This window comes from Leucoraja erinacea, chromosome 2, assembly GCF_028641065.1.
Source record: "Leucoraja erinacea ecotype New England chromosome 2, Leri_hhj_1, whole genome shotgun sequence".
NCBI lineage: Eukaryota > Metazoa > Chordata > Chondrichthyes > Rajiformes > Rajidae > Leucoraja > Leucoraja erinaceus.
This window is the reverse complement of record NC_073378.1, coordinates 25,685,776-25,699,335: the sequence shown is the minus strand read 5'-3', so window position 1 is coordinate 25,699,335 and position 13,560 is coordinate 25,685,776. Positions and strand designations below refer to the sequence as shown.

The following is a 13,560-nucleotide window of genomic DNA, read 5'->3' as shown; positions in this document are numbered from 1 at the left end:
GTAGGATAGTGTTATTATGTCGCTGGTCGTCACGGGTTCAGTGGGCCGATGAGCCTGTTTCCACGTAGTATTTCTAAAGTCGAAATGTTGTTAAAATACCTGCCTCAACTACCTTCTCTGGCGTCCTGTTCCAGATACCTACCATCCTGTTGAGTGAAAAAGTTGCCCCTTTGGTTTCAATAGACAATAGGTGCAGGAGTAGGCCTTTTGAGCCAGCACCGCCATTCAATGTGATCATGGCTGATTGTAGGCCAATTGGTTTGGTATAAATGTCAATTATCTCTCATGGGTGTAGGATAGTGTTAATGAGCGGGGATCGCTGGTCGGTGCCGATTTGCGGGCCGAAGGGCCTGTTTCTGCGCTGTATCTCAAAACTAAACTAAAACTACAAAGAAAGGTGAAAGAATACCATCACAAAATAGCAAACAAGTGATTAGTTGATGCAACAGAAATATTATTCGATGTAGTACATCAATAGACAATAGACAGCAGGTGCAGGAGCCAGCACCGCCATTCCATGTGATCATGGCTGATCATCCCCAATCAGTACCCCGTTCCTGCCTTCTCCCCATATCCCCTGACTCCACTATCTTTAAGAGCCCTGTCTAACTCTCTCTTGAAAGCATCCAGAGAACCTGCCTCCACCGCCCTCTGAGGCAGAGAATTCCGCAGACTCACAACTCTCTGTGTGAAAAACTGTTTCCTCGTCTCCGTTCTAAATGGCTTACCCCTTATTGTTAACCTGTGTGGCCCCTGGTTCTGGACTCCCCCAACATCAGGAACATGTTCTTCTGACTGAACTCCTTCAGTCTGAAGAAGGGTTTCGGCCCGAAACGTCGCCTATTTCCTTCGCTCCATAGATGCTGCTGCACCCGCTGAGTTTCTCCAGCATTTTTGTGTACCATGTTTCCTGCCTCTAGCCTGTCCAATTTTAGAGAGGCGTAGATAGGGCAGACACCCAGAACCTATTTCCCATGGTGGAAAGGTCAAGGTCAGGAGGGCATAGTTTGAAGGTGGCGGCAAGGTTTAAAGGAGGCAAGGGTTTTCCTTACATAGATGAGGGAGAGTTCCTATAACTTACTGCCTGCGGTTTATAAGTTCATAAGTTCTAGGAGTGGAATAATATACTCGCCATTCAATCATGGCCGATCTATCTCTCCCTCCTAACCCCATCTCCCCATAACCCCTGACACCCGTACTAATCATAAAAGTCTTAAAAATGTCCACTGACTTGGCCTCCACAGCCTTCTGTGGCAATGAATTCCACAGATTCACCACCCTCTGACTAAAGAAATTCCTCCCTATCTCCTTCCGAAAGTAACGTCCTTTAATTCTGTGGCTGTGCCCTCTGGTCCTAGACTCTCCCACTAGTGGAAACATCCTCTCCACATCCACTCTATCCAGGCCTTTCACTATTCGGTACGTTTCAATGAGGTCCCGCCCATCATCCTTCTAAACTCCAGCGAATACAGGCCCAGTGCCGACAAACGCTCATCATATGTTAACCCACTCATTCCTGGGATCATTCATGTAAACCTCCTCCGGGATCCTCTCCATCGCCAGCACATCCTTCCTCAGATATGGGGCCCCAAACACTGCTCACAATACTAGCAATGTAGTCTGGCCAGCGCCTCACGGAGCCTCGGCAAGTATCAAAGACTAGAGGGCGCAGCTTTAAGTTGCGATGGGGTAACATTTACATTAGATGAAGAGAGCAGAAGTTTGGTGGGTGCCTGGAACGCGCTGCCAGGGGTCGGTGGCGGAGGTAGATATGATAGTGGGGTGTTGAAGAGGTTTTGAGAGAGTTACCTGGGGCAGCTTGGGGTCATTAATATCCCAGGTAATCTTCATTCCACTGGAACACACACAGTCAGCGTCTTGATAGAGGTCTCCTGTAGACATCATGCGTCCGGAGTCTGTTAGCTTCCCTCAGAATAGTCGGCTGGGCTGTGAGAGGGCAGAGTTTAGTTCAGTTCAGTTCAGTTTAGTTTATTGTCACGTGCACAGTAAAAACCTTTTGTTGCGTGCGATCCTATATTGACGATAGACAATAGACAACAGGTGCAGGAGTAGGCCATTCGGCCCTTAGAGCCAGCACCATTCAATGTGATCATGGCTGATCATCCCCAATCAGTACCCCGTTCCTGCCTTCTCCACATATCCCCTGACTCCGCTATCTTTAAGAGCCCTATCCGACCCCAGACTCTGTATCTAGAGCCCGTTGTAAAGGATGTATCTCTTCTGCCAGGGATAGAACATGTTCTATAAAGAAATCGGCACAAGAACAGGCCCTTCGGCCCACAATGTTGATGCTGAATAAGATGCCAAGACCATCATTCATCCAACTGTGGATGAAGGAGCCGCAGATGCTGGTTTACACCAAAGATGGGCATGAAACAAAGTGGTGGGTTTACAGAACGAGCTGCCGGAGGAGGTAGTCGAGGCAGGGACTAACGCAATGTTTAAGAAACAATTAGACAGGTGCGTGGATAGGACAGGTTTGGAGGGATAGGGACCAAACGCTGGCAGGTGGGACTGGTGCAGATCGGACATGTTGGTTGGTGTGGGCCTGTTTCCACGCTGTATGATGTGTACAACAAAGAATTTCATTGTACCAGCAGAAAAACAATAGGGGCACGGTGGCGCAGCGTTAGAGTTACCGCCTCAAGGCGAATGCAGCGCCGGAGACCGTGGTTCGATCCCGACCACGGGTGCTGTCTGTACGGAGTTTGTGCGTTCTCCCCGTGACCTGCATGGGTTTCCTCCAAGATCTTCGGTTTCTTCCCACACTCCAAAGACGTGCAGGTTTGTAGGTGAATCGGCTTGGAAAATATAAAAATTGTCCTAATGGGTGTTGGATGGGTGTTAATGTGCGGGGATCGCTGGTCGATGCGGACATGGTGGGCCGAAGGGCCTGTTTCCACACTGTATCTCTCAACCAAACTAAAAAGATACATGATTACAATCGATCCATTCACAGTGTACAGATACATGATAAGGGAATAACGTTTAATGCAAGGTAAAGCCAGCAAAGTCCGATCAAGGGTTGTCCGAGGGTCACCAATGAGGTAGATAGTAGTTCAGGACTGCTCTCTGGTTGTGGTAGGATGGTTCCGTTGCCTGATAACAGCTGGGAAGAAAGTCCCTCAATCTGGAGGTGTGCGTTTTCACACTTCTGTACCTCTTGCCCGATGGGGGAGGGGAGAAGGTGGAGTGGCCAGGGTGCGACTGGTCTTTGATGATGCTGCTGGCCTTGCTGAGGCAGGGTGAGGTGTAGATGGAGTCAACGGAAGGGAGGATGGTTTGTGCGATGGTCTGGGCTGCATCCACATCTCTGCAATTTCCTGCGGTCTTGTATAGTCTTTCCGCTGACTGGTTAGCATGCAGCAAAATGTTTTTCTTTATTTTCTCTCAGTACACGTGGAAATAAACTGAGCTAAACTAAAGGAGTAAAGGCTATGCTCTGGAGACAGGGGGGGGTGGGGCGTGGGGCATGGGGGGTGGGGCGTGGGGGTGGAGCGTGGGGGGGTGGGGGTGGGGGTGGAGCGTGGGGGGGTGGAGCGTGGGGGTGGGGGGGGGGGGGTAGGGGAGGGGGACAGAAAGAGCTTTAAATCAGGATACATTCAAATGCAGAGTGCTGGAGTAACTCAGCGGGTCAGGCAGCATCTGTGGAGAACATGGATAGGTGACGTTTCACAGAGTGCTGGAGTAACTCAGCGGGTCAGGCAGCATCTGTGGAGAACATGAATAGGTGACGTTTTGGGTCAGATCTGCCTGATCCGCTGAGTTTCTCCAGCACAGCGTGTTTTTTTTAAAAACAGCATCTGTGGTTCTTTTAAGTTCTTATTTACAAGATACACACATGATAACAGGCCCTTCGGCCCACAAAGTTCACGCCTTCCATTGGTCACCCGTTCTATGTTATCCCACTTTCTCACCCACTCCCTACACACGGGGGGGGGGGCATTAACTTACAGACACCGCGCCTTTGGGAAATGGGAGGAAACAGGACCCGGAGAAAACCCACGCGATCCCAGGGAGAACGTGCAAACTCCACACACAGACAAACAACACCCGAGGTCAGGATGGAACCCGGGGGGGTCTCCGTCGCAGTGTGGCAGCGGCACTACCAGCTGCGCCATTCTACGTGATAACACCCCACTCCCAAAAGCCGAAGGGCCTGTTTCGGTGTTGTTCCTCTGAACTAAACTAAAATTGGTATTTTAACTCTAATTGAATGAATGAATGGATAAGTTTATTGGACAAGTATTCACATACAAGGAATTTGCCTTGGTGCTCCGCCCGCAAGTGACAACATGGCATACAGTGACAGTCAAGAATGATAGAAACATAGAAACATAGAAAATAGGTGCAGGAGTAGGCCATTCGGCCCTTTGAGCCTGCACCGCCATTCAATATGATCATGGCTGATCATCCAACTCAGTATCCTGTACCTGCCTTCTCTCCATACCCCCTGATCCCTTTAGCCACAAGGGCCACATCTAACTCCCTCTTAAATACAACCAACGAACTGGCTTCAACTACCTTCTGTGGCAGAGAATTCCATTACATTAATGTTTAATATCACAAAATATAATTCATTCATGGCACGTCTGCGCAAATGTATTTAGAAATTTCTTCTATTTCCAATGGAACAAATGAATAAATGTATAAAAAATGACATAAACCCCCCCCCAAAAGGTGCGGGTTCGTATGTTAATTGGCATTTGTGAATTGCCCCAGGTGTGTAGGGAGTGGAAAAGACTGTGAAATAATGTAGACCCAGTGTGAATGTGTGATCGATGGTCGGCATGGACTCGATGGGCCGAAGGGTCTCTTTCTGTGCTGTATCTCTGAACTAAACTAAAAATTAAATTATTACACAAAGAGCAATGACAACAGACTCGATGGACTGAATGGCCTAATTCTGTTCCTCCCGCTTAGAAATTTATGAATTTATGAATCTCCCAAGTACTTTGTGATTTGCTCAAAATTCCAGGCTCTGAAGTTCTTTGTGTCTCCAATCGAAAATGTTCAACTTGAGCAACTTAAATCTGTCGGACAGTATATCAATGACAGTAATAAATGTCAAAAAGAACGGGTCAGGCAGCATCTGTGGAGAACATGGATAGGTGACGTTTCACAGAGTGCAGGACTAACTCAACGGGTCAGGCAGCATCTCTGGAGAACATATTTAAGAAGGAACTGCAGATGCTGGAAAATCGAAGGTAGACAAAAATGTTGGAGAAACTCAGCGGGTGAGGCAGCATCTATGGAGCGGAAATAGGCGACGTTTCGGGTCGAAACCCTTCTTCAGACTGATGTGAGGGTGGGGGAGGGGGGGGTTGGAAGAAGAAAGGAAGAGGTGGAGGCAGTGGCTGTGGGAGAGCTGGGAAGGGAAGGAGAAAGCAAGGACTACCTGAAATTGGAGAAGTCAATATTCATACTGGGGTGTAAACTGCCCAAGCGAAATATGAGGTGCTGCTCCTCCAATTTACGGTGGTCCTCACTCTGGCCACGGAGGAGACCCAGGACAGAAAGGTCGGATTGGGAATGGGAGGGGGAGTTGAAGTGCTGAGCCACCGGGAGATCAGGTTGGTTATTGCGGACCGAGCGGAGGTGTTCGGCGAAACGATCGCCAAGCCTACGCTTGGTCTCACCGATGTAGAGCAGCTGACATCTAGAGCAGCGGATGCAATAGATGAGGTTGGAGGAGGTGCAGGTGAACCTCTGCCGCACCTGGAACGACTGCTTGGGTCCTTGGATGGAGTCGAGGGGGGAGGTAAAGCGACAAGTGTAGCATCTCTGAAGACTGCGGGGGACTCTGCCCTTGTGGGGGAGTGGGGAGGTGGGGAGTGAGAGCAGAGTTACGGGGTATAGAAGAGACCCTGGTGAGAGCCTCATCTTTGGGAGAAGAGGGGAACCCCCGTTCCCTGAAGAATGAGGACATCTCTGATGCCCTGATGTGGAACGCCTCATTCTGGGAGCAGATGCGGCGTAGACGGAGGAATTAGTAGGGGATGGAGTCCTTAGAGGAAGCAGGGTGGGAAGAAGTGTAGTCCAGATAGCCATGGGAGTTAGTAGGTTTATAGTAGCAATGTTACAAAATTTTGAGATTTAAAAAATCAAGTCTGTAATTTATCCCATCAGGTAAAGCATAAAAAGAAGTTTAATTTGACACCTAATTCACTTTCATATCTCAAGTATTTAAAAAGTTATGGCCATTTTCATACTTGGAAATTAGCATCTTGTTCCCTATTGATTTTCTATGGACATAACAAAAAAGCTGCGATCGTGTGCTGTCAAAAGCCCATAACCTTCTTAAAAATTAAGAGAACTGAATGAAATTTTCAGTTATCGTAGATTGAACCATTCTGAAACAAACATAAAATAATCTAACTTGGATGACCTGAAATTAAAGCATATAATTAGCTAGTTACCCAAGTGTAGCTAATTTCAAACTTCAATTACTAGATCTAAACATCTATCCATTTCTTAATAAATGATTAACGTTTTTAAATAGCCCAAGTGTCCAAATAATATTCATAAATAATTCACAATAAAACATGATTTTAAAATCTCATTTACATCAATTTATAGGCCAAATGGAAGGAACTTAGTGTTCAATTGCTGTGAATTAAAGTCCATTTAAATCAGCTTTCTATTGGGTTCCTGTGAACGCACTGGTTTAGAACGTTCACATTGCGCTGGATTTGTGCCTCAAATGCCCAGAAAAATACTGCGGGATATAAAGAGCCCATAATGAGCTACTCACTATAGAAAACTTTATAGACAGGGTTCTTAAGAAGCCCCTTTTAATGTAAAAATAAGGTTTATAAGGTAACCTTTAATTGTTTGCTTTATAAAACCCTGGGGCTGCGAGAGGTCGCGGGTTTAGAGAGTGATTTTTAAACTACTATAACTATTATACAAGGCCAAAAAAACTAATAATACCTTTTGCGACGGGTTCTTTCAGCGATTTTTCGTTAATGATTTACTAGGCTGAACATTTTCGATTGCAACAGCCTAGTGAAAATCGCATTTTAAACCCGCCCCCTCTGAACAGCGCCAAAATCACACACACGGGCTGGGACAGATTCTCAACGACGATTCAGGTAGGTTTTGCAACATACCTATTTATAGTGGATGTCGGTCAGAAGTCTATCACCTGCGATGGAGATAGTGAGGTCAAGAAATGGTAGGGAAAAGTCGGAAATGGTCCAGGTGTATTTGAGTGCCGGATGGAAGTTAGTGGTGAAATGGATGAAGCCAGTGAGTTGTGTGTGGGTGCAGGAGGTAGCACCAAAGCAGTCGCCAATGTAGTTCTTCTCTGGAGGACATGGATAGGTGACGTTTCACAGAGTGCTGGAGTAACTCAGCGGGTCAGGCAGCATCTGTGGAGAACATGGATAGGTGACGTTTCACAGAGTGCTGGAGTAACTCAGCGGGTCTGGCAGCATCTGCGGAGAACATGGATAGGTGACGTTTAGACTCAGTCCTTTCTTCAGACAATCCAAATTTGAGTTCAGTGCCGTGAAGCCACAGTTTATCAGAAACAGGAAAATTGAAACATTTCACTGTGTTGCATTTTTATGGGTGTAAGCGGATATCACGCGGTCAAAAATCAAAGTCATTTTGCTGGCTTACAAATGGCTAATGGCAGGATTGGCATTTAAAAAAAATTAAATGAAGAGGAATATAGCGGGTAGATACCCAGAGTCTCGCGCCCAGTGTAGGGGAATCGAGGACCAGATGACATAGGTGTAAGGTGAGGGGGGAAATATTTGGTAGGAACTTGACCGACTGCAACGGGTAGTGCGTGTATGGAACGCCCTGCTGGCAGTTGATGCAACGTTTAGGAAACATTTAGAAAGGTACATGGATAGGACAGATTTTGAGGGATATGGGCCAAACACATCCAGGTGGGTCTAGTGTAGATGGGGCATGTTGGTCGGCGTGGGCAAGTTAGGTCGAAGGTCCTGTTTACACTCGAAGACTCTATGACTAAATGAACATAAATGGCTTCAGTTATTAGTTTAGTTTATTGTCTGAGGTACAGTGAAAAGCTTTTGTTGCGTGCCATCCTGTCAGTGGAAAGACAATACATGTTTACAATCGAGCCATTTACAGTGTACAGATACATGGCATGGCTGGGGTGGGAGATTGCAACCTTCACGTGGTCCACCCTGTTTCGACGTATGCAATCAACCCGGCGTGCACAAACAGAAGATCAAACAGAACAAGTTGTCAAAGTTGCATGCAGGTACAGCAGGCAGTGAAGAAAGCAGATGGCATGTTGGCCTTTATAACAAGAGGAATCAAATATAGGAGCAAAGAGGTCCTTCTGCAGTTGTACAGAGCCCTAGTGAGACCGCACCTGGAGTATTGTGTGCAGTTTTGGTCCCTTAATTTGAGGAAGGACATTCTTGCTATTGAGGGAGTGCAGCGTGGGTTTACAAGGTTAATTCTTGGGATGGTGGGACTGTCATATGCTGAGAGAATGGAGCAGCTGGGCTTGTACACTCTGGAGTTTGGAAGGATGAGAGGGAATCTCATTGAAACATATAAGATTGTTATGGGCTTGGACACATGTTCCCGATGTTGGGGGAGTAAGCCATTTAGAACGGAAACGAGGAAACACTTTTTCTCACAGAGAGTGGTGAGTCTGTGGAATTCTCTGCCTCAGAGGGCGGTGGAGGCAGGTTCTCTGGATGCTTTCAAGAGAAAGCTAGACAGTGCTCTTAAAAATAGCGGAGTCAGGGGATATGGGGAGAAGGCAGGAGCGGGGCACTGATTGGGGATGATCAGCCATGATCACATTGAATGGTGGTGCTGGCTCGAAGGGCTGAATGGCCTACTCCTGCACCTATTATCTGTTGTCTATTGTTTATGTTGTCCTGCAACTTTAGGCTGTTCACACCATAACCAAGAAGCAGAAGATGGCATGGTTTGGACTGAGAATGTTCGCCCTGTATTCGTGCCGTGAATGCAAGATATTTTTTCTCCATCCTCATATTTATACAGCAGCGTCGGTATATGCAGCCTCGTTTCTTTGTCTGGTTCATAAACAGAGGAGCAAATAAATCTGATGTTTTTATATAAACAGTTTCGGAAAAATTCCAATCGCGGAACCTGTTCTGGCCTCTCTGGTTGAGTGGTTAATTCACAGAGAGACTTTCAATTTATGAATTGGACAATATGAAATATTCAAGTTTACTTAACACAATAAACATAAAGTTTTATACACGGGGAATAGAGGGATATGGCTCATGTGCTGGCAGATGAGGCCAGAAGGGTCTCGACCCAAAACGTCGCTCCATTCCTTCTCTCTGCTGATGCTGTCTGTCCCGCTGAGTTACTCCAGCTTTTTGTGTCTATCTGAACCTGGCATCATGTTCGGGACAAACATTGTGGGCCTTTATAACAAGAGGAGTTGAGTATAGGAGCAAAGAGGTCATAGAAACATAGAAACATAGAAAATAGATGCAGGAGGAGGCCATTCGGCCCTTCGAGCCAGCACCGCCATTCATTGTGATCATGGCTGATCGTCCTCAATCAATAACCCCGTGCCTGCCTTCTCCCCATATCCCTTGACTCCACTAGCCCCTAGAGCTCTATCTAACTCTCTCTTAAATCCATCCAGTGATTTGGCCTCCACTGCCCTCTGTGGAAGGAGATTCCACAAATTCACAGCTCTCTGGGTGAAAAAGTTTTTTCTCACCTCAGTCTTAAATAGCCTCCCCTTTATTCTAAGACTGCGGCCCCTGGTTCTGGACTCGCCCAACATTGGGAACATTTTTCCTGCATCTAGCTTGTTCAGTCCTTTTATAATTTTATATATTTTACAGGGCCCTGGTCACCAGGGCCTGGTGAGACCACACCTGGAGTACTGTGTGCAGTTTCCCGGTTAATTCCCGGGATGGCGGGACTGTCGTATGCTGAGAGAATAGAGCGGCTGGGCTTGTACACTCTGGAGTTTAGAAGGACGAGAGGATATCTCATTGAAACATATAAGATTGTTAAGGGTTTGAACACGCTAGAGGCAGGAAACATGTTGCCGATGTTGGGGGAGTCCAGAACCAGGGCCTACAGTTTAAGAATAAGGAGTAAGCCATTTAGAACAGAAACGAGGAAACACTTTTTCTCACAGAGAGTTGTGAGTCTGTGGAATTCTCTGCCTCAGAGGGCAGTAGGTGTGTATGTGTGTGGAGTTTGCAAGGGCTGAATGACCTACTCCTGTACCTATTGTCTATTGTCTATTTATTAATGTTTTATGTGTCATTCCTAACTGTCACTGTATGTCATGTTGTCACTTGTGGGTGGAGCACCAAGGCAAATTCCTTGTATGTGAATACTTGGCCAATAAACTTATTCATTCATTCATTCATATAAACTTTTATATATGTATTGATATCGTGATATATATATTGTTTATATTTATATATTAATTATACCCATTATGTCTATAACATTATATTTAAATTAATATTGATTCTATTAATATAAATCTATTGACATTAATATGTAAATCTATTGACATATTATAAAGATTGTTAAATGCTTTTATCTATGTCTTTTGAAAGCGATAAATGTATCTGTTTCTATAGCTTCCTCTGGCAGCTATTTCCTGGTACGGATCGGCCTCTGAGTAAAAGATTTGCGCCTGAGGTCCCTCTTAACTCTCTCCCCTCTCACCTTAAGCCTGTGCCCTCTAGTTTTAGAATCCATCGAGAACATAGAACGGTACAGCAGAGGAATGGGCCATTCAGCCCACAATAGACAATAGGTGCAGGAGTAGGCCATTCGGCCCTTCGATCCTGCACCGCAATTCAATGTGATCATGTCTGATCATCCCCAATCAGGACCCCGTTCCTGCCTTCTCCCCATATCCCCTGACTCCGCTATCTTTACGAGCCCTATCTAGCTCTCTCTTGAAAGTATCCAGAGAACCGGCTTCCACCGCCCTCTGAGGCAGAGAATTCCACAGACTCACAACTCTCTGTGAGAAAAAGTGTTTCCTCGTTTCTGTTCTAAATGGCTTACCCCGTATTCTTAAACTGTGGCCACTGGTTCTGGACTCCTCCAACATCAGGAACATGTTTCCTGCCTCTAGCGTGTCCAAACCTTGAATAATCTTATATGTTTTAATAAGATATCCTCTCATCCTTCTAAACTCCAGAGTATAGAAGCCCAGCCGCTCCATTCTCTCAGCATATGACAGTCCCGCCATCTAGGGAATTAACCTTGTAAACCTACGCTGCACCCACTCAATAGCAAGAGTGTCCTTCCTGAAATTAGGGGACCAAAACTGCACACAATACTCCAGGTGTGGTCTCGCTAGGGCTCTGTACAACTGCAGAAGGACCTCTTTGCTCCTATATTCGATTGCTCTTGTTATGAAGGCCAACATGCCATTTGCTTTCTTCACTGCCTGCTCTACCTGCATGCTTACTTTCATAGACTGATGTACAAGGACCTCCAGTTCCTGTTGAACTTCCCCTTTTCCCAACTTGACCCTCTGACTAAATAAATAATAAAACATTATTGATTAAACATGTGAATTACATAAAATACCAGAGCAAAAGGCTACAGATTTTTGGTTATTGATATATATATATAGTGTATACACATGTATTTGTGTGTATATATAGACATCAGACCGTTAAGACCAATTATTCATGCACACAGATATAAATATACACACACACGTATACATGTGTGTGTCTGTGTGTGCTACTGTCTATATAAATACATATATATATATAGATACACACATACACACAAGCATCCATACACACATATATATTTATATATATATGTGTGTGTGTGTGTGTGTGTGTGTGTGTGTGTGTGTGTGTGTGTGTTGTGTGTGTGTGTGTGTGTGTGTGTGTGTGTGTGTGTGTGTGTGTGTGTGTGTATATACACATACATCAGTTTGAAGAAGGGTCTCACCCGAAACGTCACCCATTCCTTCTCTCCAGAGATGCTGCCTGTCCTGCTGAGTTACTCCAGCATTTTGTCTCCACCATACACCTGCATATATATATATATATTTTTATATATATATATATATATATATATATATATATATATATATATATATATATATGTACCTGTATATGCCTATAATGCAATTATCAAGAAAGCTCATCAGCGCCTCTACTTCCTGAGAAGATTACGGAGAGTCGGTTTGTCAAGGAGGACTCTCTCTAACTTCTACAGGTGCACAGTAGAGAGCATACTGACCGGTTGCATCGTGGCTTGGTTCGGCAATTTGAGCGCCCAGGAGAGGAAAAGACTACAAAAGTAGTAAACACTGCCCAGTCCATCATCGGCTCTGACCTTCCTTCCATCGAGGGGATTTATCACAGTCGCTGCCTCAAAAAGGCTGGCAGTATCATCAAACACCCACACCATCCTGGCCACACACTCATCTCCCTGCTACCTTCAGTTAGAAGGTACAGGAGCCTGAAGACTGCAACAACCAAGTTCAGGAATAGCTACTTCCCCACAGCCATCGGGCTATTAAACCTGGCTCGGACAAAACTCTGATTATTAATAACCCATTTTATGTTATTTGCACTTTATCAGTTTATTTATTCATGTGTGTATATATTTATATTATGGTATATGGACACACATCTGTTTTGTGGTAAATGCCTACTATGTTCTGTGTGCTGAAGCAAAGCAAGAATTTCATTGTCCTATCAGGGATACATGGCAATAAACTCACTTGAACTTGAACATGAACTATAAATAGATATATTTTTGAAAATATATAATAATATATATATATCGCTCCATAGATGCTGCCTCACCCGCTGAGTTTCTCCAGCTTTTTTTTGTCTCCCTACCGAATAAACATTGTCAGTCCGAAATGAAGGGAGTGTCAGGAAGCTTGTATAGGACACCTCACCTGCGATAGTTCGCGAGAATCGTCACGCATTGGCTGAACAATAAGTTCGATTGAAATAAATTGTTACGACTGAGAGTTAATGAAATGGGTTGGTCGACAAAAAATGGTGGAGAAACTCAGCGGGTGAGACAGCATCTGTGGAGCGAAGGAAAGAGGCGACGTTTCGGGTCCAGACCTTTCTTCAGCCTGATGTCTAATGAAGTGGGTGTCAGTTTGGTGAAAGAGTCAGCGCCGTTCCTTGATCCATCGTGTTGCAATGTGGTTAAAACATAATCTGAAACTATTCTCTGTGACCCGCCGTCATTCGACTTTGAGCGACGAAATCTGGACAATTCATCGTTCAAATTGGATGTTTTAATAACTTCCATGATCTGGGAGAAAGACACAGAATGCTGGTGTAACTCAGCGGGTCAGGCAGCATCTCTGGAGAACATGGATAGGTGACGTTTCACAGAGTGCTGGAGTAACTCAGTGGGTCAGGCAGCATCTCGGGAGAACGTGGATAGGTGACGCTTCGGGTCGGGACCCTGCTTCAGGCTGGACGTTATCAACAAGACTGCAGAGAAACGGTTTTGCGTGATGTATGGACTGGAAACTTCAAATGATGGGGATATGGGGCAGAAAAAACGTGCAGAAGTTGGGTG

The 13,560-nt window shown here is 45.4% G+C and overlaps 1 protein-coding gene across 1 annotated transcript in view; it reads right to left on the bottom strand.

The window, feature by feature from the left end:
* The window catches only part of LOC129707927 (chorion-specific transcription factor GCMb-like), a 32,854-nt gene extending 24,690 nt beyond the window's left edge, over positions 1-8,164 (bottom strand). The window contains 2 exon segments of the mRNA XM_055653400.1: positions 1,810-1,947; positions 7,169-8,164. Of these exon segments, the coding sequence (XP_055509375.1) occupies positions 1,810-1,905 (96 nt within the window). The 5' untranslated portion in view covers positions 1,906-1,947; positions 7,169-8,164.
* Positions 8,165-13,560: the final 5,396 nt, after the last annotated feature.